At 41.9% G+C, this 27646-nt stretch overlaps 1 protein-coding gene across 1 annotated transcript; it reads right to left on the bottom strand.

The window, feature by feature from the left end:
- Window positions 1-646: 646 nt before the first annotated feature.
- TUBE1 (tubulin epsilon 1) lies at window positions 647-27646 on the bottom strand. Its single transcript, XM_066607124.1, has 12 exons — window positions 27565-27646; window positions 24073-24146; window positions 20482-20534; window positions 18460-18517; window positions 16584-16699; window positions 10763-10884; window positions 8487-8674; window positions 5437-5606; window positions 4349-4489; window positions 3729-3869; window positions 1186-1360; window positions 647-1048 (listed from the first exon to the last, which is right to left on the bottom strand). The coding sequence occupies exons 1-12, from the start codon at window positions 27587-27589 to the stop codon at window positions 890-892; spliced, it is 1422 nt and encodes a 473-aa protein (XP_066463221.1). The 5' UTR covers window positions 27590-27646; the 3' UTR covers window positions 647-889.

Below are 27646 nucleotides of genomic sequence, written 5' to 3' on the forward strand. Positions count from 1 at the left end.
TCAAACCTTCTGAGGAAGACCCCTAAGAGGTTCGAAAGCTTGCTGTAACATCATGTATTTTTGTTAGCCACTAAAAGGTATCATATCTACAAGATTACTTGGTTTCTCTCACTGAGAACAATCACACTTTGCTCTACTAGCTAACACGGTACTAAACTTTTTTTGTTTTAACTAGAGGGCATACTTGCATGCTATTTGATAGGTTCTAATTAAAGGGTTATTCCCATCGCAGCAAGTAATCCCCCATCCACAGGACAGGGTATAACCTGACGATTCGTGGGAGTCTGACTGTTGGGACCCTCACTGATCCTGAGATTTTAACACTAGCAAATTTGTGAATTGCCAGGCAAGGAGGCCACACGTGCGCCTCCTCTTTCACTTCAGTGAACTGAAGCACTTTAAGTCGACCATCTACGGCAGTCCCACCAAAGTAAATGAAGTAGAGGCACTCATGCAGGGTCTACTTTGCCCAGGCTTTGGGATGAGCCAGCGCTGAAATCTTAGGATTGGTAGGCATCGCAGCCATGGGACCCCCATCGGAACAACTGTGGACAATTTGCTACGATGAGCATAACCCTCAATGTTGAAAAACTGTTTCACAAGTGTGTAAAAAATCGAAACATTTCATAATCAAATAATATAAAAATACAAAACAATTTCTCTTTAATTATAAATTTTTAAATTACAGAAAAATAATTTACATAATATTTAAAAATATGCATTTTTCAAAAGATAAATTTTAAAAAGAAGCCAGTTCTTGATATAAAATATCAAAGGAAAAAGAGAAAAGCAGCATTTTAAAAATGATGGTATACTCAACGCACATGAATCCCTCTTACATAAAACATATTCATACTTGACATAAAGAACAATATACTGTATGTTACGTCTAAACAGCTATGCTAATTCTAGGAGGGTCAGACATAGCTACTCCTTTAGAAGCATCAAGTTGGTTGTACTCATCAATTAGGTTGGATAGAGATGAGAAAGCATCCATAAAACAGCTTTGTTCCATGCCATCCACTTGTAGGTAATGGTGCAGATGAGCCTAGAATGATGGAAAGGTATAATAAGATGTATCACAAGGCTCGAGAAATAACATTTATACTATTCTGCATAAAATATTAAGCTATTCTATCCCGAAGATAAATAGCTGTAATGACGGCCACCACTGATAATACTCACCTTCTTTCTGTACAGTTTAATAAACCGGTCTCTGAGGTCTAGAAATGTGGGTTTCACACAGGTGTTGTTCGCTAATGCCAAGAGGGAATGGGTATGACCAACAGGAGGGACAGAACACAGACTTGTCTTCCATCCTTCCTGGTTCCAGGAGACAAACTGCAGCGAAGGTTTCAGCCTAAAATAAAACATTTCACACTTATTGAACTCAAATTTCTAGTGTAGAAGAATTCCAAATTAGTGCTGATGACAGGACACAAGCAGACTGTCACTGATATTAACCAGAGCTCGAGCTCACAGACGTTGCTGTCCGGTTAACAAGTTACAGATATAATTAAATAGAAATAGAAAAACATGGCTGCTTTCTTCTGAGAACAGCACCACACCTGTCCACAGGTTGTGAGAGGTGTTACAACTCAGCCGACTGACTTCAAGGGAGCTCTAACTGTAATTATTAACATAGGCATGGACAGTTCAAGTGCGGTTTCTGAGGAAGCGGGGGGTGGGGGAAGCAACCATGTTTTCCCTGGGCAATCATGATAAGCACTTAATGCTCCAGGACATTGCATCATCAAGCTTTGAGGTTTGTATGGAGGGGAATCGTGGGTCGATCCCGCGCCATACAATGTGGGTGCCGGCTGTTTCTTCCAGCCGACACCTGCCTGCAACAGCTCTGATCGGCACTCCTGGCTTTTAAATGCCACTCAGTTCTGACAGTGGCATTGAAATCTCAGATGAGATCGCGGGGTGCTGTGCTGTTGTCATGGCAGCCGGGGGCCTTCTGAAAGCCCCCAAGTCTGCCATTGCAGATTGCCTGTCAGATTATGGTATGATGTAATACCATGGTAGTAGGAGGATCTCGATTACAATGGAACCTAGTCATCCCTACGGCGATAGCTGGGAGACTCTTGCTTACACGCTACAATCAGCATAATGTGATTTACAGTATACCTTTCATTTGAAACCTATCAGATTGATTTTTAATAATATGATGTTATCATTGCTAATTGAGGATTAACTTAAGGTCAATTAGCAGCATCAATTATCATTAGATGCAGTCAAAAGTAATTGGATTGTACTCCAAATCATTGCATGTGAACCCATCCTAATGTAATGCCCCTTTTACACAGGAAGACAGGCGGGCAAACGACTGCAAGAGCGCCGTTGTCACCGCTAAGGTCATCAGCGCTTGTGCAGAGTTTACACTGACAGAATTCACCACTGGATCGCGGGCTTCTCTCTCAGTGCTTCATATTCTATATGAAGTGCTTAGCGGTGAGCGTTTACACGCAACTAGAAGCCAACAATACAGCGATAGCTTTTATGTTGACTGATAGTCAGCGATAACAAATTGTGAACGAATGGTGAGTGATTTTTTTTTTGCATTTCCACTGCACGATTATTGCTCAAATTTGATAATCATCCCAAGTGAATGGCCCATTGCTCACATGGCTAGCCCTAATAAAAGCTGCAGAGAAACCTGAAGTGATGAAGAAAGGATTAAAGCAGTAGTCCTATTGGGAGAACCTCTGTGCATGTTAGTGCACACGGACATTATAGGATGGGTTCCTTCTACAAGCCAGCGTGAAGAGCCAATGCCCAACAACTCCTCTCACTCTGCTTGACTGAATCTGTCCATGTATTACATGTGCAGCCGCGCAACTGCTTGGGTACTAAGTAATATGCATTTCTCCTGCAGAGATATGGTGGCTGTATTACCCCCTGGCTGCTCTTTGCTGGGGGTCTTTGGAGCCAGACCTACAGGCTCTTAAGTTAATGGAGTTGTCTGTGCGAGACCTCTTTGTTGGAAATACATGGATCAATTATTTGTTAACTTCATGAAGCATCAATCAAACTACAATAATCTATTGACAAGGTTGTGCAACATATGTAGCCTTTATTCAAGTGATTATTCAAGTCCATCAGATCAGATGCAGCCATGTTCCTGTGTCGCCCCTTTGTTGAACATTTTCTGTAAGGCTGGATTCACACAGGGCGGATTTGCCGTCGAAATTCCGTCCGGAATTTCGCTGCAGCAAATTCCGGGATCAGCCAGCCATGTGGACAAGATTTTTTCAAAAATTGGCAAAATCAGCGCTGATTTCCCGGCCGCAGCATGTCAATTTTGATTTTTTTTTTCCCGCTTGCAGCTGCGCTCTCCTCTATGGGAGCGCCGGCTTCAACGGAAGAGCATACAGCCAAGCCGCTCCAAAACCCGCAGCTAAGTGCCGCGGGTTTTGAAGCACTGCTTTCCTGGTGTAAATTTTGCAGTTTTTCACTGCGGCCAAACCGCGAGATTTCCTGTGGGATTCCGCCCCGTGTGACCCCAGCCTAAGGATTCTGCACCAAAAATCTGCACCAAAATAAACAAATAATGCAGTAAAACTGATTGCGTGTAAACTCATTATCTCATTTCCATAAAGGAGTAAAGCTATATTACAGAAAGCATGCAGTAAATATAATCCGAATTACATTCTGATTAACAGTATACAACACTCTTCACAATACGAATGATACTTAATAGACAGTTTCATTTTTATACTAACCGTTCAATATTTCTGCGGAGGTCTGATATATGGACATTGCCTCTCACCATCAGAGCACATGCCAGGTACAGACTGTGTTTAGGGTCTGCTCGGATTAACTGATGATCTTTGTTAAAGGCATCTGAAAACATCTGATCCAACCTATATATATTGGTTGTAAAAATAACACTGATATTTAATGTGTTTATTGTATTTTAAAAAGCCCAGAATACCTCTTTAAGAATATCCAAATAGTCACATTACAGACTTCTATGGAAACCTGATGGAAAAAAAAAAAACTTGAAATATTCAGGTTCAATTCACCTAGATGAGAAAGTACATATGGAATAAGCCGTCCCTTGCTGCATGATCTGGAGAACTAGGGCTAGACCATGTGGTCAATGTTGATTGACAATCCCAGAGCCATAAGCAGTAAACTCACTCAAGACAGCTAGAATACTCTTCAACAGACTCCTCGGAGCACTTCCTCCCCTTCACCCTCTTTGCATAAATGTTGTCTCCCCACAAACTAACAAAAGTACAACTGAACAAGATGACTTCTCACCCCGCATATATGATGATCACCTCTAAAGAATTAGCACAATAGGTGTGTTCTATATCCAGCTGACCATTGATCTTACCTTCTTGTTGGCACATTAACATCCGCTAATGTATAGAGAGGTGTCAAGCTGGAGGTCAGGTAATGGAGATGTGGAAATGGAACCAAGTTCATTGTGATTTCATTCAGATCCATATTAAGTGGCCCTTCAAACCTTGCAGAGCTGAGTGATGAAAAGACAATTTGCTTTTTGCATACAAAAGTAAAGATATGCACAGAGTAACATTGCAGAAGGAGGAGCTTAATATTTTAAAAAAAAAACCATTTTTTTTTAGCTCCACTGCATCAATATTAATGAGGTTTTCTAGGACTATATTACTGATAATCTATCCTCAAGATAGGTCCTCAGTATCAGATCTGGAGGGGTCCGATGCTTGGAACCCCCAATGATCGGCTGTTGGCAGAAGCAGTCTTCAATCATTACTCTTCCATGGCCCACCCGTCACACTTATCTTCATAGATAACCAGCACATTTTTTCTATGTATAATCCCATCATTCTATTCCAAAACATAAAATATCGGTACCAAAATTTCCTCACAAGCGACTGGAATCTGCTCTAGTGTCACCTAATATATGAGAAGTCTCTGTGGCTATCAAATTCAAGACCCCCAATTGAACAAAAAAAAGTGTAGAAGAAAAACTGGGGGACACAAAAATGGTCATAAACTATACAAATAAATCCAATAAAAATGTGCGACTTCCTTAATTTTATTTCTGCATTATAATTTTGACATATAGCAATAACACTGTAGAACATCTGTAAACCTCGCTGTGCTACGTCGTAGAACAAGCAGGATTGCATTCAAAAGATACATGTTATAAAAACAATCGAGGGCTCAGTCACACAGGCACCCGTCTTCCTGCAGGATAAAACGGCCGCACTGCAGGTACGGACGGCTCCATTGCCGGTCATGTGTTCTTTCTTCCGGCACTGCGGAGAGTCGTCCGCACCTGCAGTGCGTCCGTCTACTTCGTGCAGGAAGACGGGCGCATTGGCGCCTGGATGCGCCCATGTGACTGAGCCCTAATGCTTAATGAAAAAGGATTTTCTAAAATGTGTAACTCTAGGACATTTTTGGATACAACATAAGCTTTAAGAAGCATATCACCTGGTCAGATTGAGGAGTAGGTTAGCCACTATGTTGTTCATGGCATCAAATGGTTTCTCACTTTCTTTAACTCCTCCTATGTTAGAAGTAACAAGACTATTTGGCTTCACAGCTCCAAGCCTTCCAGAATTTGTCATCTGATTAATTTTATTCACAATGTCAACCAATGACTAAATGAGGAAAAAATAATATTTCAAGTATGAAGAATACAGATGAAATGGACATACACATACCTACTATATCTTACACTATGTTTTTCAGATACATTCAATAAGTAGGATAAGGGGGTTCTAGGTCAGGCGACCAGGAGTTAGCTGCAAGCACAGTGTAAATTAAGTAAATAAGGTCACAGTTTACCCTTAAAGGGATTGTCTAGTTGTCATCATCAGGGTAGGTTATCAATTTGAGATAGATGGGGGTTCACCACCTGGAATCTGCACAGATTAGCTGTTCATCAGGATAGTCTGCTTGTGCAATTCTTTGATTTCTGCAGGAAGCAGATAGCTCTGTTCCCATTGCAATGTCCCTGCTGGATATTAAGGCCATTCACTTCAATAGGAACTTTGCCTGCAATACCAAGCATCACCACTGCAGTGAGAACAGAGCTGTCTGCTTCCGGCAGAAATCAGCTCAGTGCACAAGTACACCATCAAACAGATTATTGCCCGGGATCCCAAGTGCTGATTTACCATTTATGGCCTATGAAGAGCATAGGTCATAAATAGTCTACAACTTGACAACCCCTTTAATTGCCTCTCTGCTAACATGAAAGACTGAAAAACCCTTTAAATACATGGATAAGCCTTTTTACTTAATTTTCACATTATTTCACTTGGAAGAGAAGCAGATTGTGCTACAGAGCTGCTCTTTCACAGCAATAGGAAACAAGACATTACATCATAGTAAACCATTGCAGGAATGGAGGCGTTCTGCCAGCGGCCAACCACTTATCCATATTAGTAAATTCTGTGTATGTTGCTCCCATAGTCAAACCCCAGTGATTTTATGTTAGATTACTGCACCCATCTCTGTGCCAAGTCTCTATATTTACATATGTTTTCTATATAATACAATGTAAACGGCATCAGAAAATCTAAATGTTTTTGGAGACACTACAATGCCATATTCAATAGAAAGCAAAGCTTTTTACACCTTCAGACATCTAATATAAGTAAGCCTACATGCTTTTTCTTGCACCACACTTTGACCCCTTTGCTGTAACTTTGGTGTATGATGTTGGTGTCATTAGATGACACACATGCTCACCGATGCCGTAAAATCATCAAATATGAGTTTAATAATTCGGGGACCTGTCAGGCGGGTTAAAAGTTACAATGTTAAGTCTATGGGCGGCACTGCTGTGCTTCAGGAGTGCGCTGGAATGAGTGAAGCGTTGCTAAGCAACACAGCATACATTGCTAAGCTGCCCCATACACTACCCAACCAAGAGCAGGTATTTGTGTATCTTGACATCATCATAATTACAGGTGGAGCCAAGATACAAGGAGTTTAACAGGGGGTTGACGCCCCCTGTTACTGATTGGCTGTCCTGCATTCCAAGTCCTCGCCCTCACAAGTCCTGTAGCCACCGTGACTTAAGAGCGGTGCTGGGCAGCGGACCAGGGCGTGGAGGAAGGTGAGAATAGTCGGTCTGCACTCTGCAGCGCTGCTGTGCGAGGGAGCGGTGACCGATGGCCCGGCATGAAAGAGCCCATCTGCAGTGATCTCCGCTGAATGGACTCACCAGGCCAGGCCGCATAGCTGCACTGACACTTCACTCCTCCGTTGTCGGCTGCTAGCTCCCTCGCTGTGACAGTCGATGTGCACAGCAGCAGCACTGTTAACACCGCCAAGGTCAGGACAGCTGTGGGAGGAGCCGCCGAACCAGTGGCATGCTGCTAAGCTGCGAAACTGGCCGTGGAGAGAGACTAAGCAAGGCCGGCAGCAATCACAGCTGCGGGGTGCATGCAGCTGGGACACTGCCGCCAGCCAGAAGCACAGCAGATGCGGCATAATTGCGGAGGGGATTATCACAGTAGGAGGTGGAAGACTGCAGGAAGAGGCACAGCAGGGCTGGCATCATATACTCCGGCGGTGGCTACAGGACCTGTGCGGCCGAAAACGGAACAAAAAAGGGCATCCAATCAGTAACAAGGGGCGTCAACCCCCTGTCAAACTCCTTGTATCTTGGCTCCACCTTTACTTCTGGTGGCGTCAAGATACACTAATACCCCAAAAGCGATAGAGAGGGAGCAATAGAGACAGAGTGAGAGAGCGATAGAGAGAGAGACAGTAAGAGAAAGAGTGATAGCGAGACAGAGAAACAGAGAGAAAGCGATAGAGAGAACGATAGTGAGACAGAGATAGAGAGCAATAGAGAGACCGTGAGAGAAAGAGGGCTATAAAGACAGCAATAGAGAGAGACGATGGAGAGACAGAAAGAAAGCGATAGAGACAGAGATAGATAATGAGACAGAGCAATAGAGACAGACAGAAAGTGATAAAGAGAGAGCAATAGAGAGACAGATACAAAGAACGATAGAGAGACAGAGATAGCGATAGAGAAACAGAGAGAAACACAGAAAAAGAAAGCGTAGAGAGACAGAGAGCGATAGACAGAGATAGCAATAGAAAAAGCGATAAAAACCAATAGACCAAAAGCGATAGAAAGACAGACAGCAATAGAGAAAGAGATAAAAAGACAGACAGAGAGAGCGATAGAAAGACAGACAGAGAGAAAACGATAGAAAGAAAGACAGACAGACACACACAGAGAAAGCGATAGAAAGACATAGAGAAAGCGACAGAGCAATACCGAGACAGAAAGAGAGAGAGAGACACAGACAGACAACCAAAGAGACAGAGAGAGACAGACTGACAGAGACCTGTAGGCTTTGTTATATTAGATATCTGCTCCAAAAGCAGATTTAGAAATTCACAACCACCACTTTTGAAACATTTTATGTTCGCGTAGTGAACATCAGGTTAATCAAACACAGACAAGAAACTAGACTGTAAAATATAACGTTAAAATAAAGTAAACCTCTTACTTGATTTTCTACGGGCAGCACACAGTCCGCATGTTCTGTAAGTTCTCTCATTGCTAAAACACTGTTGTACGGAGATGTGATAACGTCATCCTCAGCTGATGGATAGACAGATGTGACAAATCTGTATACCTCGGGGAATTCATCCTCTAGTACATTCAAGACAAAAGTACCCAAGCCTGAACCTGTGCCTGAGGGCAAAAATTAATTAACATGGAATTAATAGGCAATAAATGCTGAGGACCTGTAACTATCCATTAAGGAAAGATTACACAGAAAGATGATGGCTCAAAATTCGTTCAAAAGATAACTTGGACGGCAGTTTTGAGAGATCATTTTGCACAAACTACTAAGTAGCTACTTCTAGCTTATTAGCGTGCAAATGAAGCCTTTCGCTGAATGCAGATAACTGCTGGGGGTCTGTTATCTCCATTCAGCTCCATTGTTCTCAAGTGGAATAGCAGCTGGAAGAATAATATCAGTGCTATCCCGCAGAGAACTCAGCATGCAGTCTGATAAGACCACACAATGATTTTGAAGCTGGCTTGAAGTCAGCGATAAATTAATAGTGCTCGAAAAGTTCTTGATGGCCGCGCATTTAGACACAGCAATTATTGCTCAAAAGATGGCTTTTGAGCGAATTTTGAGTGATAATCGTTGTGTCTAAATGGGCCTTAACATGTCTGTTTTATTAACCTGTTCCCAACATCCACTGCACATGTATGGCCACTCTACATATGGTGCATATCGGCTGTCTTTGACAGCTAACACCCAGCCGCAACTTTCGGGTTTCGAAGATAACCACAATCGTGGCAGTTAATCCTTTAGATGCTTTTAAAAGGCTCGGCAAAGTGTGTGTGCTCCCTCTGTCACCCGAACAGCACACCCACAATAAGATTGCAGGCACCTATTCACTTGTTGTGGCAGCCTGGGGCCTTCTATAGGTCCCCAGGGCTGCCATGTATTCCTGTCTATTAAACTATGCCTGTGGCTTAATAAAATGACCGCATACAAAGTTGCTAGTAAAAATCCAATTAATTACACTATAGCATTATTAATCCTGCAAAGGAAATGCCATCAGAAATGCAAATATGCAAAGCCGTTGTTGTTCTTTTTGAGCCACTTCCCCCAAATAAAAGTAATGGGGGGTCAAAAGATGGTGACATAAAGCGATTAAAAAAAAAAAAAATGAAAAAAAGATAGATTTTTTGTACAAAGTACAGTATATGTTGTTTTTACCTTGCCATAATCATCTTAAAACGACTCCATCAAAAAAGCTGAAACAGTTTTTTTTCCCCTTAATTTCCCCTCACTTACAATATAATGTACTGGAAAACTTAAAAAAATAAATGGTACCATTGAAAACTAGAACTCACCCCACAAAAAACAAGCTTTCAAGTAGCTTTATCACTGAAAAAAGAAGTTATGATAAAAAGTTCTATTTAATGTACTTTATCATGCACTGAAAAGCTTTTTAAAAATTTGCACTGGGGTGAAATATAAAATTGCGCCATTGTTTTTTGGGTTTACAGCATTAACAATGTAGCAAAAATGTTAATAGCAAATTTTTACAGTGTTTTTTTTTTTAAGTTTTATTAGTTAAAAAAAATTTATTTAACAAAGTAGAACTTTTTTTGTGTGGTGATCTGTACTTTTATTGGTACAATTTTTGGATACATATGACTTTTGGTCACTTTTTATTCATATTTTCTTCTCCTTTTAGGAGATGGGGTGTCTAAAAAACCCAATTATGACATTTACAATATGAAATAAATACTGCGTTATTTAAAAAAAAATCAGGACACTGATTTCTGTGATTTTTTTTTTTTTTTTTTTATAACTGAAGGTGAAGTTTATAAGAAGGGGCATATACCAGTAACAAGTAAAAGATGTAACACTTCTGTTACATTTTAAATAGCTCTAAATGAAAGCAACAACCAATATGGCCGTGCTTTTAGAAACAAATGTCTGCCATAGAACACAAGTGTTTATGTTAAATGTAATTATTTCTATTACCTACTATATTAGGATGAGACACCACCATAATGGTTGTAGCTGAAATAGAAGCTTCTCAGCATCTGCAAACTACACAGCACATAGCATTAACAAAATAAGTGTGTGCTTGTCATTAGTTACTGAGAAGTTGCTAGTAAGCCACAACCACTGTGATGTTGTTCCCCACAATGACAGCCTGCAGGTAAGGCTCATATATCTAGGGGACCTTTTGTGCTAAAAAGTTACAACTCATTCAGGTAGACATAACAGCGACCTGTTCTCACCTCCTCCCATCGAATGAATCACAAAGAAACATTGCAGACAATCACACTGTTCTGCTGTTCTCCTCAACTTCTCCACAATTTGCTCTCGATATTGGCCACCATACAGTTTGTGGCCAACTGCCCTAAATAAATATACAAACATGTAAAAAATACGCAAAACACTTTTCACACAATGGAGGTCTTATATTCTGGCTGAAGTTCTCATGAACTTTGCATGTTTCATCTTGAAACAGACCCGGCAGTATCATTATTAGGTTGTACAATTTGCTAAAACATTCTTTAAGATTAGTCAAATTAGAAATGTCAGGCTCTGTTCACATGGTATATTCCACAGATTGGACTCAAAATCCCCATCCACATCCAGAAATCTCCCATTGCTTTAAATAGGAAAGCCATCCACTTTGCTGCTGCTGTAACAATGTAATGAACTGTACAGAAAATCCAGCAAAACAGGCAGAACATAGTTAGACAGATATATCAATACAGTCTTAAATGTATGAAGCTTAGAACTACACTAGATGAAGATCTTAGTGGATCAAGCTATAAATATGGCCCATCTTTAAACACTTTTGTCTAACTTTGTCATCTTTTGGATGGTTTACTAGACCAATTGGCCAATTTCTTGTCCTCCGAAACCTTGGTGCAAAGTGGCACATTTAAAACACACCCCCTTCCACAACACCACCACCTCATCTCCATGTCACACCAATTATCCAACATAGCCCAAAAAATGGCAAACAATTAATAAATGTGGTGCCAGAATGTGGACCAGAATTCTGACACATTTTGATTAGTGAATCTTCCCCATCATCGTTATTTTTCTTACAAGGCTTGACTGGTAGTACCAAAGTCAGATAGAGACTTCTAAACCATTACAGCGGTAAGAGCTCCCTTTTTCTGTAACAGAGACCAAATCTTCTTCCCTTCACATAACATCTTGCTGCCTGCAGCCCCCATTAGGGGGGACTTGGGAGTTTATTGAAGACAGTCATTGAATAAAATAGGAGTTGCAGAAATCTTTTTTTCTGTATGATCCAGCTAGTGGTACCTAGGCAGCCAGAATGATAGCATTTAACAGAAAAAAAATAAAAAGACAGGGGTACTTTCAAAGGTTTTTCTTAAGATGTTGAATCTTAAAATTTGACCAGTTCATTTATTTCATATATCATACCCATCCGTTATTGATGACTGAAGATAGTTGACCTGTCATCAGGAAAGAAGTGGGACAATCTCTTTATATGCGGTTGGTCACGTTCTAATTTTAACTGACATGCAGGACTAAGTTTATATTAAGTAGGCTTAAATTGGTTTTACCAGCATTAGTGCACTACATTGGAAAGCAGCACATGCAATGGAGACGGCTGATCACATGCCCCTCCCACAGTGGCCATGTTATGGGCGGGAGCTCTGTGCCTGTAATGAGTTAGCTGCTACTCAAAGAGGGAGCAGCACTCTACAAATGAGAACTTATCAATATGAATTTGTTCTTTCGTGTTTGTTAAATTAGCAGAAAGTGGACAACCCCTTTAAGAATAGTGTTTAAGAACCACAAAAAATATTTAAATTTCATAATTAAAAGGGAGGAAGAAGAGCATGTCAAAGGGACCTCAACGGACTTTCAGATGCTACACATCAGTGTCAACAGAATCCCATCAGCTTAAAAAGCAAGGTTGAGGAGTTTTACCAAGAGTGGAATGGAAAACATCCACAAAAACAGGATAGACCTGAAAATTTTGAAAATTGCAACTTATAAATTTGAAGTTTTTAACGGCCACTCTTCCGAAAACACATTTTTTCATCCCAACCCTCCCTTAACCAATTGTCTGTCACACACTTAACGTCTCCCATGTACACTGCAATGACTTCAATGCAGTATACACTTCTGTCTGATGCTTATCAGGCACCATCTTGATGCTGAGATTTCTCCCTGCTCTGCTTAAACCCCCAAGATACAACAGCACAGCATCACTGCTGAGAGGACACTCTGTATTCTATAGTCACTTAAATAAGCTATAGCTCATAAGTATACAGTCTGGAGAATGACTTATGATCTTCTTTATTATAACGTGTTACATGATACTCTATTCAGCAGTAATTGTGATAGGAGTTTCTATCTATCCCCCCATAAAGAGCTTGTGTGGTAGAGTCCTTATAATATCAGACATGAATTACACTGACTGACAAAATGACTCCTGGTCAACACAGAGACGAGTAAATTTCAAGTGCCTCATGTGATGCAGAGTATTAAGGCAGCAGAATGCAGTCCTAAGCTCTCACGCATGACCTGAAGGTTGCAGGTTCAATTCCCACATGGTAGACGGCTCAAAGTAGACTCAGATTTCCATCCTTCCGAGGTCGGTAAAATGAGTACCTGAAAGCGCTGTGGAATAAGTTGGAGCTATACAAATAACAAGTCCCTTTCCCTTCTGGTGATCAGAATTGAATTACCTGAGAAGGGCTGGAAAGGAAAAACTAACCAAAATAATACTAGCTGACTTATATATGGGGGATCTAGTTACATAACAAAGGAAAATAAAAATTTCACCAGAATGGTATTTTAAAGGGTTTTCCAAGTTGTATAAAAATGGGCAGAGGGCAAAAATTGGTTAAAAACACTAAGGTATAATCAAAGCTATGGTCTGTGTTTACACTGAGTGCAGTGGTGACATTCCATATACTGATGCAGCCAATCATTTGCCTCAGAGATACACTGGTTAAGACTGCCGAGACAACTGATTGGCTGCAACAATAACATGCATATATGGGGACATCTTGGCTGCAGTAAAATGCAAACAAGACTGATGGAGAGGATGGATGTGCTTTTGTTTTTAACCCTTTCTTGCCCTTGCTCATTTTATATATAACTTTGAAAAAGGGAATTACCTTTACTGTTAATTCAGTTTACACGAGTCCTTCACAACAGCACCCAATGGAGGTTGTTCCCCGCCTTTTATGTGACCGGAGCACAGGGATGTTAAATAATCCCTTCCCCCAGAGCCTCTCATCAGTGCTTCAAAATGACACTAGAAGAAAATAAAACTTCAAGATGTACAGAAAAAAAAAGAGGGAGGGGAAAACAGGGGTGGTGTCATGAAAGGCTTGTGAAAACCGAATTACTGGTAAGGACAACTCCCTTTTTCACTCCACCCTCCTTCATGACAGCACCCAATGGAGATTTAAAGGGGTTGTCCCGAGGCAGCAAGTGGGTCTATACACTTCTGTATGGCCATAATAATGCACTTTGTAATATACATTGTGCATTAATTATGAGCCATACAGAAGTTATAAAAAGTTTTTTACTTACCTGCTCCGTTGCTAGCGTCCTCGTTCCCATGGAGCCGACTAATTTTTGGCCTCCGATGGCCAAATTAGCCGCGCTTGCGCAGTCCGGGTCTTCAGCAGTCTTCTATGGAGCCGCTCGTGCCAGAGAGCGGCTCCGTGTAGCTCCGCCCCGTCACGTGCCGATTCCAGCCAATCAGGAGGCTGGAATCGGCAGTGGACCGCACAGAAGAGCTGCGGTCCACGAAGGTAGAAGATCCCGGCGGCCATCTTCAGCGGTAAGTATTGAAGTCACCGGACCGCCGGGATTCAGGTAAGCGCTGTGCGGGTGGTTTTTTTAACCCCTGCATCGGGGTTGTCTCGCGCCGAACGGGGGGGGGGGTTTAAAAAAAAAAAAACCCGTTACGGCGCGGGACATCTCCTTTAACAAATACGTAGACTATGGAGTGACGATAGCTCGTGACACTTTACATCCAAAGGACAGGTGTCTATTTGCACGGACATCAAGCCTAATGAAAGTATTTTGTCTTTCTTCCCCTTATTTTTCCCTCCGCACTGAATAAATAAACTATTGCCTATTCTCCAAGGTTTTGTTACTGTTAAGTAATGTAGAACTGTTCTCATAACATCTAACATATGAAATCTTTCCTCTTCCTGATTTTTGCTTTTTGTTGCAAAAAGATGGAAGAATGATTTCTTGGTTGGGATGGAACTCTGAAATTACCTTGAGGAAAAAGGCTGGATCAAGCTTCATTTTTATTTTATCCTAAAGAATCTTCCTAAAGGGATCTTTTATAGAAATGGCTTGAATTTCTACCACTCTGCGAGCCATTGCTACTAAAAAGGCTGCTTTCCATGATAAAATGTTTACTATCACAAACAGATAAGGATTCAAACAGAGCAGTAGTCAACCCAGGCAAAATGATATTAAAATCCCAGGAAGCCATGTAACTCTTCTAGGAGATCGAACGACCAAGCAATCGCTTAGGTGGTCAGAACTTGCGCAACAGCAGAACCCACAGAACCCAGGAGAAGCATTCTCTGCCTTCCTCCATACACTACTCCTAGATTCCAAGTTGGAGGAGTTTGTGAATCCTCCTGTTCAGGGGAGTTCTGGCAGGGAGGGAGACAGACTGATCCACCATCATAGTCCATTTTGGTAAGTGTGCATACAACAGCCCTCTCTGAGATCTTCCCTCTGTATGTTCAGAAAAACACTGGAGAGGCTCTGGGGAAAGCTATTATTTCAACAACTTCTCTGTGATCTTGTCCCTATAGAAGGCAGAGAACAACCTCCATGGGATGTGGCTGTAAAGGTGGGGTGGAGTGAAAAATCTCTTTTCAGGGTATGTTTACACACGGCGTAAATGCTGTGGAAAGGCCACAGTAGAAATTCTGCAGCATTAGTGCGGATTTTGACTTGAAATCAGCTGCATACCTACAGATGATTTTAGAAGATACAGCGCTCACCTCCGAAGTCTTCGGCTGTCAGCATACTCATTCACCTGATGGCCTGTACTGAGTGCATCACTGCTGGTCATGTAATAGCACTTCCGCATCCACTGACCATCAGCGCTGTGCTTACTAGAGGCCATCTGGTACCAGGTGAAGAAGTGTGCTGACAGCCAAAGATTTCCGAGGTTAGCACTGGATCTCCTTAAATCAACTGCAGGTTTGCAGCTGATTCAAAGTCAAAATCCACACCACTGGTGCAGAAATGCTGCAGCAGAATTTCTGCTACAGACATTCCACAGCATTTCCATTCCGTGTAAATATACCCTTAAAGTGAAACACTTTACAGTTAATATGCAAATAAAAAGCTGTTTGTCCATTGTTACTTCGTGTTGCATTCTCCTTCTTATACATACAGTAGCTGCTTTCTGCTATTTCCATTTGGTCCAGAAAGGTTTAGGTCCTTTCTGCCATCTGCCATAAGATCTAACCGCATAGGTTTCAACCAGAATAAAGGTCAACTTATGTAGTAGATTTTCTGCCCAAAATGAGAGCCAATTAATGATATAACAAGTGGATTGCTGCTTGTTTAGCTCGACTTACATAAAACGTAGTGACCGAACAAATCATTAGTGCAATCATTCAGGTACATACACTTTCATTACTGTCGCCAGCATATGCCTATTAAACACAGTTCAACGTGCTGCCGACAAGTAATGATTTTAAGTTTCTGCATAAGAGATGCAAACAAATGACAAACAAGTATTTGTATGTTGATCAGTGGAAGTTTACATGGGCAGTTGTTGGGAATGAAGGTTCGCCTGCCCGATAAGGGTGAGGTTTCTTATAGGGCTGCTCGTCAGGGCGATTGCCCTATTTATCAAGCAGGGTTGTGTAGGACATTAATAGAGCAAGTTACCCCCCTTACATACTTTTTCATCCAAGAATAGTGCTTTTCTTTGCAATATTGGCACTTTAAACCTATTATAATAAAACGCATGTTTCAAATCCTGTATTTTTCCAGTGACTGAGAACTCTCAATTTACCTGTTTGTCCAAACAACAATTTATTAAAAAAAAGATATACATACCAATTATTTCCTGATCCCGATACATCAGTAATGAACTGTGCACTATCAAACAAGTCTCGAAGCGGCCCTTGTAATATTTCATTAACCACCCCTTCTTCCATATCTATTAGGACAGCCTTAGGAAAAAAGCAGAGAAGTTTTAAACAATATGTAAAGAGAATAGAACAACAAGAATAATTGTATATGATAGGCATACAAATTTGTCGCCTAGAGTAGGGCTCTGTTCAGATTTCCATCAGCTTATCCCATACAGGGGTTTCATCATAAATTCAGAGAAAGAAAAATAGCACAGTAAGCTGCTCTATTTTTTTCTGATAAAATGACAGAACCCCCATATGAAAACCACAGTAGTCAATAGATTCCGTCAGGCACTTCCAGGTTCCATCACTCTGACAGATGCGGCATTGATTTTATTTGTCTTCTTCTGTTCCATGAGGGAACACACGAACGCATATGTGAACAGGGCCTTAAGGTTGCAGTTCAATATAAAGGCCCATATAGACATGATAATCGTTCAAAATTTGCTCAAAAGCCATCAGCTGCGTGGGCGCATGTTGTCAGTGCTGCTATAACACAGAAGTCTTCGCACCAACCTCCACATAGTAGCCAACGCTTGTAACTGCAGGCACAGCTCTCATTGAAATCAATGAGAACTGTGCATGCAGTTACAAGTGACGGTCACCATACGGAGGTTGGCGCTCCGACGTCTGTGTTATAGCGGTACTGACAGCATGCGCCCACCCAGCTGATCGGCCGGGGTCCCGAGTGACAGATTCCGGCCGATCAACTACTGATGACCTATCCTGACGTATTTCCCTGGAATACCCCTTTAACATAATACATGACCAATCTACTTTAAAGGGGTTATACGATATTTAAAAATTGGGTGTAAATAGTTTACAAGCCATATGATGTGAAATGTAATGTCTGTAGCTGGAATGCTTCTGTAAGCCAGTTTCATATGCAGTCACATGGCCACACTCCTGGTGTTCATGTCTGGCTTGTGTGAGGTCTATTACTTTCATAGGACAGAACATCACTTTATCTCTACTGCTCCCTGGCTGATCCTCCCCTTCCATTCATCAGAAAGGATCATGTTTCACATGATGAGCAGCAGACAGTACCATGTCCAGTGAGTAGCGAGGACGGCAGAGCAATGTGTCAATAGTAGATCTGTGTTGTGTGTGAATACAGTGAGACATTTATTACACCAGTCTTAATAAACAGTGTGCTGGAGAAAGATATTCCCAATTTATTAAGAGGAATGTTTCTTAGGAAATTAGCGCATCTCTGGCTCCTCGTGATACAATTGAAATCTCTGCTATCTGATGGGTCTTGTGAACCCACGTTACCCAATCTCACTCCATTCCCCATTATCCCTAATTTTTGTCATGAACAGAAAAAAACTGGTGTAAAAAGTGTCAAATAAGTGTGTTACATTTAGTGCAAGGCATTATGACACAAAATAGTCCCGTATCGTGCAGCATCTTTAAGCGCAAACACAATAAATGTTGTACATAGGACTACCTACAACGAGCCAAGCCAAGGCACTAGCAAAACAAGAGGTGCAGCACAGAGATGGGCAAAATAATGAAAACTAAGTAGAATTCCTTCTGAGCTATTGTGGCATCATCCAGTAGGCATGCAGGCAGATTTATGCACTTTTCTGTATTTTTCTAAGCTCAGAATGCCACTTTAAGGTAATAAGTAAAAATCACTCAGTTGAGAAAAAAGGTGTAGGAAGCGGTCAGCTTTGTAATATCCGATTGTGCTTTATGTTTAAACAGCTACAAAGTGGCTACATTATAATTACAAGTATGTGTAAGATAGTTCTAGGAATAACAGTCCGGGATGTAATCAGCATCATTTGTCTTACACGTGCTTTAAGTGAGCAAATCCTTCCTCTCTGAACATCTGCTCCACCAGCGTCGGCTCTGAAAGACAAAAGCAACTTTCCAACTTACAAAACGTTTTCCATGCATAATATCATGCTTTTCTATTAACAGGGATTGCTGAGATCAGCAATAAACATCTTAAAGTTTGAAGTATGAGGCCAGGATCTCAACAGAATAACTTGGAATTTAAGGGAGCGCTCACAACACCGCAGATTAATCCACAGCAAAATCAGCACCATTTGGTGCAGATCTTGATGCAAATCCGAAGCACATTTAACCCTTCCAGTGACGTAGTGAAATCGTCTGCGGATTTGTCTCAAAATACAGATGGTGCGGATTTTGGTGTGACTTTTACCACTGCGGAAAAGCAGGATGAAATCTGCTACATGTAAACACACCCTAAAAGGAGAGTGAAAAATGTACAGTACTTTAAAGATGTCCTAGGTCAGCGGATCCCCTCCAATGGGTCAGCCATACCAGTAGTTGCATACCAAATGCCCAAACAAATTACGGTCATTTTCACAGGATGATTATTGTTCAGATCCCTGCGCAACCGCGGGAATTTGAACAGTAATCTTCTGGTGTAAATGCATGCAGAAAATGGACCGATATGTTGTTCAGTGTAAACAGCAGTCTTCACTTCTGAATGACTGTCTGCTTACTGTGAATAGAGGCAGGTGGGGGGAAACCGCTCCCCGGCCCGCTCCGCCCGCATTCCAGCAGCACCTTGAGTGATGCCGTCGTCTGACCAGCAGCTGGTCACGTGTAAATGCACCATTAGAAAGCAAAAGATAATGATGAAATGGGATTTCTACTGCCGTTTGTAACAAGCCCTTGTAGCGAGTCAGCCCCTGTGTACAATTGCCTGTATGTGTATTTGTACTTTCAGGGTATGTTCACACAGCACATTTTTGTTGCAGATTTGACACAGAATCCGCATCAAATCTGGTTTCTGCATTCTAAGGCCCCACCCTCACGCAGACGTTTTTGTACAGCGTTTAGTGCTGCCTTTTCAGCGCTGCAATTCTACAACGCTTCCATTCATTTCAATAGTGCTGCTAACAGAAGCGTCAAAAGGCAGAGTCTTCAACAGCAATGCATGTTCTATCTTTGGCCATTTTCAGCTAAGCGTTGCCCACTGAAACGTGGCACAACCTGGTACCACGTTTTGGCAGCGCTATCTGCACTACCTTAAAAAAGAGGAATACTCACCTAGTTGGCGCCGTCTGGGACTCTCCAGGGTGTCCATGCAGGCTCCCAGCCACTTGTCAAGCCAACAGAGGATCTTTGGCTAGTGACAGGCATTGAAATCCCCCACCTCCAGGAAATGATTGCTCTGATTGGCTGAGTGACATTGAACGGCTGTGATTGGTGCATCCAGCGCTGGCTATGATTGGCTCATCCAGTGCTGGCTGTGATTGGCTGAGCCGGCTGTCACTCAGCCAATCAGAGCAATCTTTTGCTGGAAGTGGGGGATTTCAATCCCCGTCACTAGCAAAAGATCCTCTGTCGGTTTGACAAATGCCGGAAGCTCCAGAAAGCAGTGTTATGGACCAGACAGCGTCGGCTAGGTGAGTATTGATTTTTTTGGCTGTGCTAAAAACGCAGCCAAAACACTGGCATAACACATGCCAGTGCTGCTGAAACCGGGCTGAAACTGCAGTAAATGCTGCGTTCCTGCAAAGGTCTGTGTGAGAGAGGCCTAAAATGACTTTTAATGAGAATCTGTGCTTAGTCTATAAGACTAGGTATGTGCGACCACTTTGGAACAATTACTGAGGAGGACACAAACAGAAACAGCAGGTGGCATTATTCTAGTCCCTGAATATTTGGGGACAAATAAAATGTTTTAATAAGTGTAAAGGCAAAAATGTTTATAATTATGGGTTGGCTTCAACTATACATCTTTTTCATTGCACAACCCCTTTAAACATTTTTTTAAACCTCAATTTAGTGCTTCTATGCTACTACTGTCATTTTTTATACACATTTTTAAAACATACCTTGAATTAGTATTTCTGAAAAAGCTGCAGAGTGCTTCATCATATATTCCTTTCTGGAAGGAAACATTCATTTTGAGTTCAATATATTCTGGCCTGGAGCATATGTAGACATCTACAAACAAGTATACAGCACAGCTACACGTATTTTCATATATATATTAAACAAGTCCCCACCGCCAGAGGGCATTGCTTAGCTGTTATTTTCTTCTCTGTTGGACTGGCTGCTTTGTTATTTAATAACTGAACAACTATGATCACTGAGCTTTGTTCTATTGTCTAATGGATGAGACTGCATGAAATATGCTTCTAATCTACAGTTCTGTTTTTTCTCCATGCCTGAAGCTCTGTGCGTAACTCGACTTCTGCTTCTGTCGGAAATATATATCTGAGAGTATTCCCCCAATGTATACCCCTGCCCAAAGCCTCCAATGTATGCCACTGTATAGGCATATAGTGATAAATGATGGCCATCACCTCCTATTGTAAAAAACAAACAACATATATAAATATACCGACACATCTGCAGAATGTGAAGAAAAAAAGAAAGTGTGAACAAAACTGCAAACTCCATGTATAGCCTATATAATATACAATCAGGAGGCTGGAATCGGCACATGGGGCGGAGCTACACAATGATGCGTACAAGGGGGCGGAGCCAGAACGCCGCTGCTGCCGGACCAAGCCGAAAGCAGAAGACCCTTCTGCGCAAGCGCGTCTAATCGGGCGATTAGACGCTGAAGTTAGACGGAGCCATGGAGACGGGGACGCCAGCGCAGGGAAGGTAAGTGAATAACTTCTGTATGGCTCATATTTAATGCACGGTGTATATTACAAAGTGCATTAATATGGCCATACAGAAGTGTATAACCCCACTTGCTTTCGCGAGACAACCCCTTTAAGGACCAGGCTGTTTTGTAATTTAAGGACCAGACACTTTTTAGGGATTTTACCCATGTGGTGGTTTAACCGCCCTGTTTTTTTTTCCTTCAGCTACCAACATTATTTTTGCTGTGTGTTTTTTTCCTGTGACATATAAGGCTATTTTTTAAATATCTTTTTCCCATTTTTTAGTTCTTTTTGAACATTTACAGTTATTTTTTTAATTAGTATATATACGCTAAAATAAAGTATAGGAATGGGTTTCTCATTGTGTTTCGGATATTTTGATATATAATATGCATGGTTTTGGATTACAGGGGGCATATGACAACGGTTTGGTTGGTGTTGGCTTATTTTCTTTTTTATGTATATATTTTTATTTTAGTCTGTAATTTTGTTTTACTTATTGATGTAATTATTTTTTTTACCATCTATGTCCCCCATGACGACATATAGACCTCTAGGGGACATTTACGTTTTTTTTTCTTTTTTAATCTGACATTTTTCCACTGTAGCTGGGGCATCCATAGGAGCCCCTGTTACAGGGGAAAACATCCACTGTAGTCTCGCATAGTGGAAGTGCTTGTTGAGCACTATGTACTAGGAAAAGGAGAAGGCAGAAGGGGTTAAAAACCATTTCTCCCTTCTCCTTCAGGTTCTCAGCTGTCACTAACAGAAGCAGAGGCTTTAATCCTGCGCCATATTTTTACTATCGGCCCGGATTAAAGCCCAGGACCAAGCACCTTAAATTTACAGCGCTTGGTCCTTAACGGGTTACATGAAGTCGAAGTCACACATGCATAGTGCTGCGCCATTCACTTTTAATGGGACTACTGGAGAAAGGTACAAGTACTCAGCAATTTCTGTCAGCCCCACTGAAATGAATGGAGCAATGGCCACACATGCTCAACCATCACTCCATTCAATGTGAAGTCACTGCAGGTGGGAGAAACATCCCTGCAGTGACAAGAGAAGGGGACATGAGACCCCTGTTCTCAGGAGCAGTGGGGTCTCCACATCAATCACAAAAGTTATCCCCTTTCCTGTGGATAACCTGCCTTAGCCAAACTTTGAGAAATCCTCCACATCTATATTGAAGTATCCAAATCTGTCTGCACACGCCGCAAAATGCTGCCAGCTGTGGATTGTGGAGCCGCTACTGCAGGACATTAGATACACTGATCTATGTGTTATGACATTAGTCTCAGTGCCCGGTCCTGCTACGACGATGGACATATCATTCTGCTGACCACTGCCTTCATTTCTGATATATGGTTGTGGCATCCTGTTGAGTTTTTGCTACATTACAAGGCAAAGCAATGTGATTGCACCTAGACTTTGTTGCAAAGTGCGTCAAAATATGGCAAATTTTTGGCATATGTCACATTAATTTTAGAAAAAGGGGGGAAAGGGGTGTGGCTTAGCATGAAAAGGCTTGTGATGAAGGAGCATGGGCTAAACAGAATACATTTTTTTTCAAAAACAAACGAAGACCTCATACAGATGGCCGGGTCGGATCCAGCTGCGAGAATTCTCACAGCGGGATGCGAGCCGTGCCCCTGCAGTGACCCCCGCAGCTCACCTCCTCCCGTCATCTCCCTGATCCGCTATGTCCTGCCTACCACCCAGCCGGCACGTGTGCAGAGCAGAGCCGACGCGCCAGAGGTGACGTTTCTATCCGGGCCTCTACGAGGCTCGCACAGAAATAGGACATGCCATGATTTGTTTACCGCGCGACTTTTCACGCGGTCAAATTGCAGCTGTCTACATAGGATTGCATAACCTAATCCAATGCTATGGCAGCGTGCATGGGTGGAAATTATGCGGGAAATCCCGCAGCGGAATTTACGCCGTGTACAGGGAGCTTAAGCCAACCAATAGGTTGTATAAAGTTGGACAAAAAAGTCTCAACATGCACCAAATTTATCAACTAACATGAGCTACTTTGATAAATTTGGCATCAATTGCACAAAACACATTACTAAATCTGCCCCATTATGCTTTAAACCTATGTCTATGCAGTAGGACTGCGGACTAGAAGTATCATTTAGGCTTCCAAGTCTAAAAATTTATAAGCTAAATTATATTTTTTCATTTCACCAATGACTAGTTGCCAGCTGGAGTCCTGAAATATATAAGTGCAATCAAAATTATTCAGCCCCGATTGAAAATTAGGTTTATTTGCAAAATCACAATTTTTCAGTTATTTGCAAAAGCCAATAAAACAAGAACAATTTAAAGGGGCTTTCCATGCAAAAGCTATTCCTGACCTATCCTCTGGATAGACCATCAATAGTTAATTGCTGGTGACCCGCCACTTGGGATCTCTGGCAATGAGCTGATTGCTCAGCCCGCTGTCAGTCATAAGGAATGGGAGAGGAAGTACCCTAGTGGGCTCACTCCAATTTAAATCAATGGGAGCTGAAGCCAGCTATTAAATTTCCAGAACAGTGGGGATGGCTGCAGTGATTAACTACTGATGACCTACCCTGGGGATAGGTCATGAATAGCTTTTGCCCAGAACACCCCTTTAAACAGATCAACAAAACTAATATAACAACTGGTTTCTCTCTATATAAATTCCATCTGCTAAAATTTCTAAATTTGGCAAATAAACATAATTTGCAATGGGGAAGTTGAATAATTTTGATTGCAACTGTATTATTTTCTATTTCTGCTGGTGGCTATCACATATGTGTACTAGATTTTTACCTTGTTAACAGCTGCATGTTCTCGCAATGCAAGGTCCCAGAATCTGCAGCCAATTTGATTTCCACACTGTCCAACTGCAAGCACAATAATATGGTAAATGGTAAAATAGCATGAACTACAGAGCAGTAAGGCAAGTTCACATGTAGCGTAAATGTTGTCAATTTTGCAGCATTTACAGAACAAGCCATGCGGATGAGATTGTAACAAATCACACACAGTGCGGGAACAATCTGCGCAGAACTGATATGCGGTTTTCTAAATCTGCAGCATGTCGATTTCGTGCTGAAGATTTCTAGCATGGATTCTACCTCTTTAAAGGTGAAATCTTTGTCAAAATTTGCATCAGAATTTGGGACCCCCTGATATTACCGTCTCATTCCCTAACAGGGTGGTTGTCAAGAGGTTAAGTCAGACAGAGAACATTTTACAGTACAGTAAACTGTAACATATCCACATAGAAATCTGTTAGTAGGGCGCTGCAGTGTCCCATGAAGACTGTCTAGCCATGTCATTAAGTGAGTTCGGGTCATTTAAAGGATGAACAGCTCCAATGAGCCGCGCAACTTATCGGAGCTGTTGCCGCCTAGTGTCGGCTGTAAGAAACAGCTGCAGGACATAAGAGGCTGGTCACTAATGTGTTAATAGTCTCAATGTGGTAGTTGAGGGATTTCTCTAAATAGCTGTTGCTGGTTGCAGGCTCTGTTTTAGGGTGCACTCAGACGACTGTATATCGGCTGGGTTTTCACGCCCAACCGATATACGGCGTCCCTCTCTGCAGGGGGAGGAAGCTGGAAGAGCTGGGAGCGGTGCACTGAGCTCCCGCCTGCTCTCCACCCCTCGCCACTATTTGCAATGGGAGGGGGTGGAGCTAAGTTCCCAGATGTAGCTCCGCCCACTCTCATTGCAAATAGTGTTGAGGTGCGGAGAGGGGGTGGAGAGGAGGCGGGAGCTCAGTGCACTGCTTCCGGCTCTTCCAGCTGCATCCCCCTGCAGAGAGGGATGCCGTACATCGGCTGGGCGTGAAACCCCAGCCGATATACGGTCGTCTGAATGCACCCTTATACATATGGTGAATCTCTGGTCTAAATGAATAGACTATCAGTTTCATGGGCCAGATATTTGAGAGGAATCTCATTGCTTTGTATATGGTACATTAAATAGTACCATTGAAAAATACAACTCGTCCTGCAAAAAACAAGCCCTCATACAGCGATGTCGATGGATAAATAAAGGAGTTATGATTTTTTAAAAGGGGGAAGAAAAAACTAAAATGAAAAAACAGAAAAAAGCGTGGTCACTAAGGGGTTAATAGTATCATTTGTTGATCCGTGCAACGCCTTATTTAAATAGTAAGGGGAAAAGGTTTATTATTATTATTTTAATCTTTTAACTTTTTATTTTTGTCCCACTAGGGGACTTGAATATCTGCATACTTTTTGATTCCTCTAATACACTAGTATACAAAGATACAGTAGTGCATTAGAAAGCCTATGAGGTCAGCCAGAGACTGAGCCTCATAGGCGACTATTGCTGGCAGACCCGCAGGCTATATAGTCAAGCCTCCACATGCAATAGCAACCCATTGGGACCATGCAATCACAGTGTGCAAATTTTTTTTGCAGTACTACTTGTATTTTTTTTAACTTATTTTCTGCCACCATTCTCTGCGCACAATAGGTTTTTTGTTTTTCCGTTGACAGTTGGGCGAGGGTTCATTTTTTGCGGGACGTTCTGTAGTTTGTGTTGGTACCATTGTTGAATACATATGACTTTTTGATTGCTTTTAATTGCATTTTTTTCTTGGAGACAGGGTGACCAAAAAAGCGCATTTTTTGCATTCTTTATTTATTTTTTTACGACGTTCATCGTGCGGGGTAAATAATGTGTTACTTTAATAGACTGGACTTCTATGGATTCAGCTATACCAAATATGTATTTTGGTTCTTTTATTACAAATATGGCAAAAGGGGTTATTTTGAACTCTTATTACTTCTTTTTTAATAATTAGTAAAACTTTGCTGTTCTTATTTTTACTTTTTGTTAAGTCCCCACAAGAGACAACAACTTGCGATGCTTTGATCGCTCCTGCAGTATGATGTAATGCCATAGCATTACATCATACTGTGATCTGACAGGTGGTCAATCTATCAAGCCACTCCACAAAGATGGCTTGATAGGCATTCTGCCATGACAACCCTGGGGCCTTTCAGAAGCTCCCAGTTTACCATGATACCCACATGGCTCCCTGCGATGTTCGGGGGATTTAAATGCTGCTGTCAGAATTGACAAGTTAACAGCTCCAATGAGCCGTGTCGATCATCTCAGCTGTTGCCACTGGGTGTTGGCTGTAACAAACAGACGACAGACACCAGGGATGTATGAAGGCAGGTCGCCCCGCGATCTCCCTTCATACAAATCCGGCATCTGCAGGATGTAAACACGCAAATAGTGCAGAGGGGTGGAGAGGAGCAGAGAGGGGGCGGGAGCTCAGAGCACTGCTCCTGGCTCTTCCATCCTCCCCCTGCAGAGAGAGACGACGTATATCGGCCGGCATTAAAACCCAGCCGATATACGGTCGTGTGAATGCACCCTTAATGTACCATACTAGTTATACTGCACGGTGAACACCGTTAAAAATAAATAACATGTCAGAATTGCAGATTTTGTTAGTCTTGCCTCTAGAAAAAAACTGCAATAAAAAGCCATCAAAATGTTATATGTTCCCAAAAAATTGGATAAACAAGGACTAGGGCTCATTCTGCAAAAAACAAGCCCAAATAGAGCTCCAGCAATAGAAAAATAAAAATGCTATGGCTCTTGGAATGCGGCGACACAAGAGCAAATCTTTAAAGAGAAAAGGAGAAAAAAAAAAAACCTTTAGAAACTAGGTAGCAGAATTGTGCTGACCCAGAGAAAAAGGTGCACGTTATTTATTTTGCACAGGGAATGCTGTAAAAATGACCCCCCCCCCCCCCCAAAAAAAAAGACGGTTTATTTTTGTTACCCCAATTAATAAAAGTTCTACAATACATTATAGGTACTCAAAAATACAACTTCTCCCACAAAAAACAAGCCCTCCTATGGCTGTGTTGGTGGAAAAGTTACAAAGTTATGGCTCATGGAATGCGACATGAAGAAAACTGAAAAATGAGTTGGTCATTAAGCCACCAACGGTCCTTGTTGCCCATAGCAACCAATCACAGAGCAGCTTTCATTTGATCGGAACCGCTTATGTAAGTAGAGCTTCGACTTGTTGCTATGGGCAACAAGGACCGTTGTGCTCTTAGACAGTTCCGATAGACCTGCGCAGTGTACGTTTACAGGCAAACTATAAACAGCACCAAATGTATGGACCTCCCGGCCCGCTGCACTCACACCCAACCAGACACACAGCCCGGCCTTTACATGGTTAATAACGGACATAAATAAGTCAATTCTAGAGATAGAACTCCGGAGAGCAGAAGGATCTATGTAGCTCCCTGCAGGACTCACCGTGCACCACTATGGACTGTGTCATGTCACTCCCGCAGTGACACTATTACCGGCGGCCACTACACACTACAGGACCTGCGGG

The sequence above is a fragment of the Eleutherodactylus coqui genome, chromosome 1, assembly GCF_035609145.1.
Source record: "Eleutherodactylus coqui strain aEleCoq1 chromosome 1, aEleCoq1.hap1, whole genome shotgun sequence".
In the NCBI taxonomy this organism is placed as follows: Eukaryota; Metazoa; Chordata; class Amphibia; order Anura; family Eleutherodactylidae; genus Eleutherodactylus; species Eleutherodactylus coqui.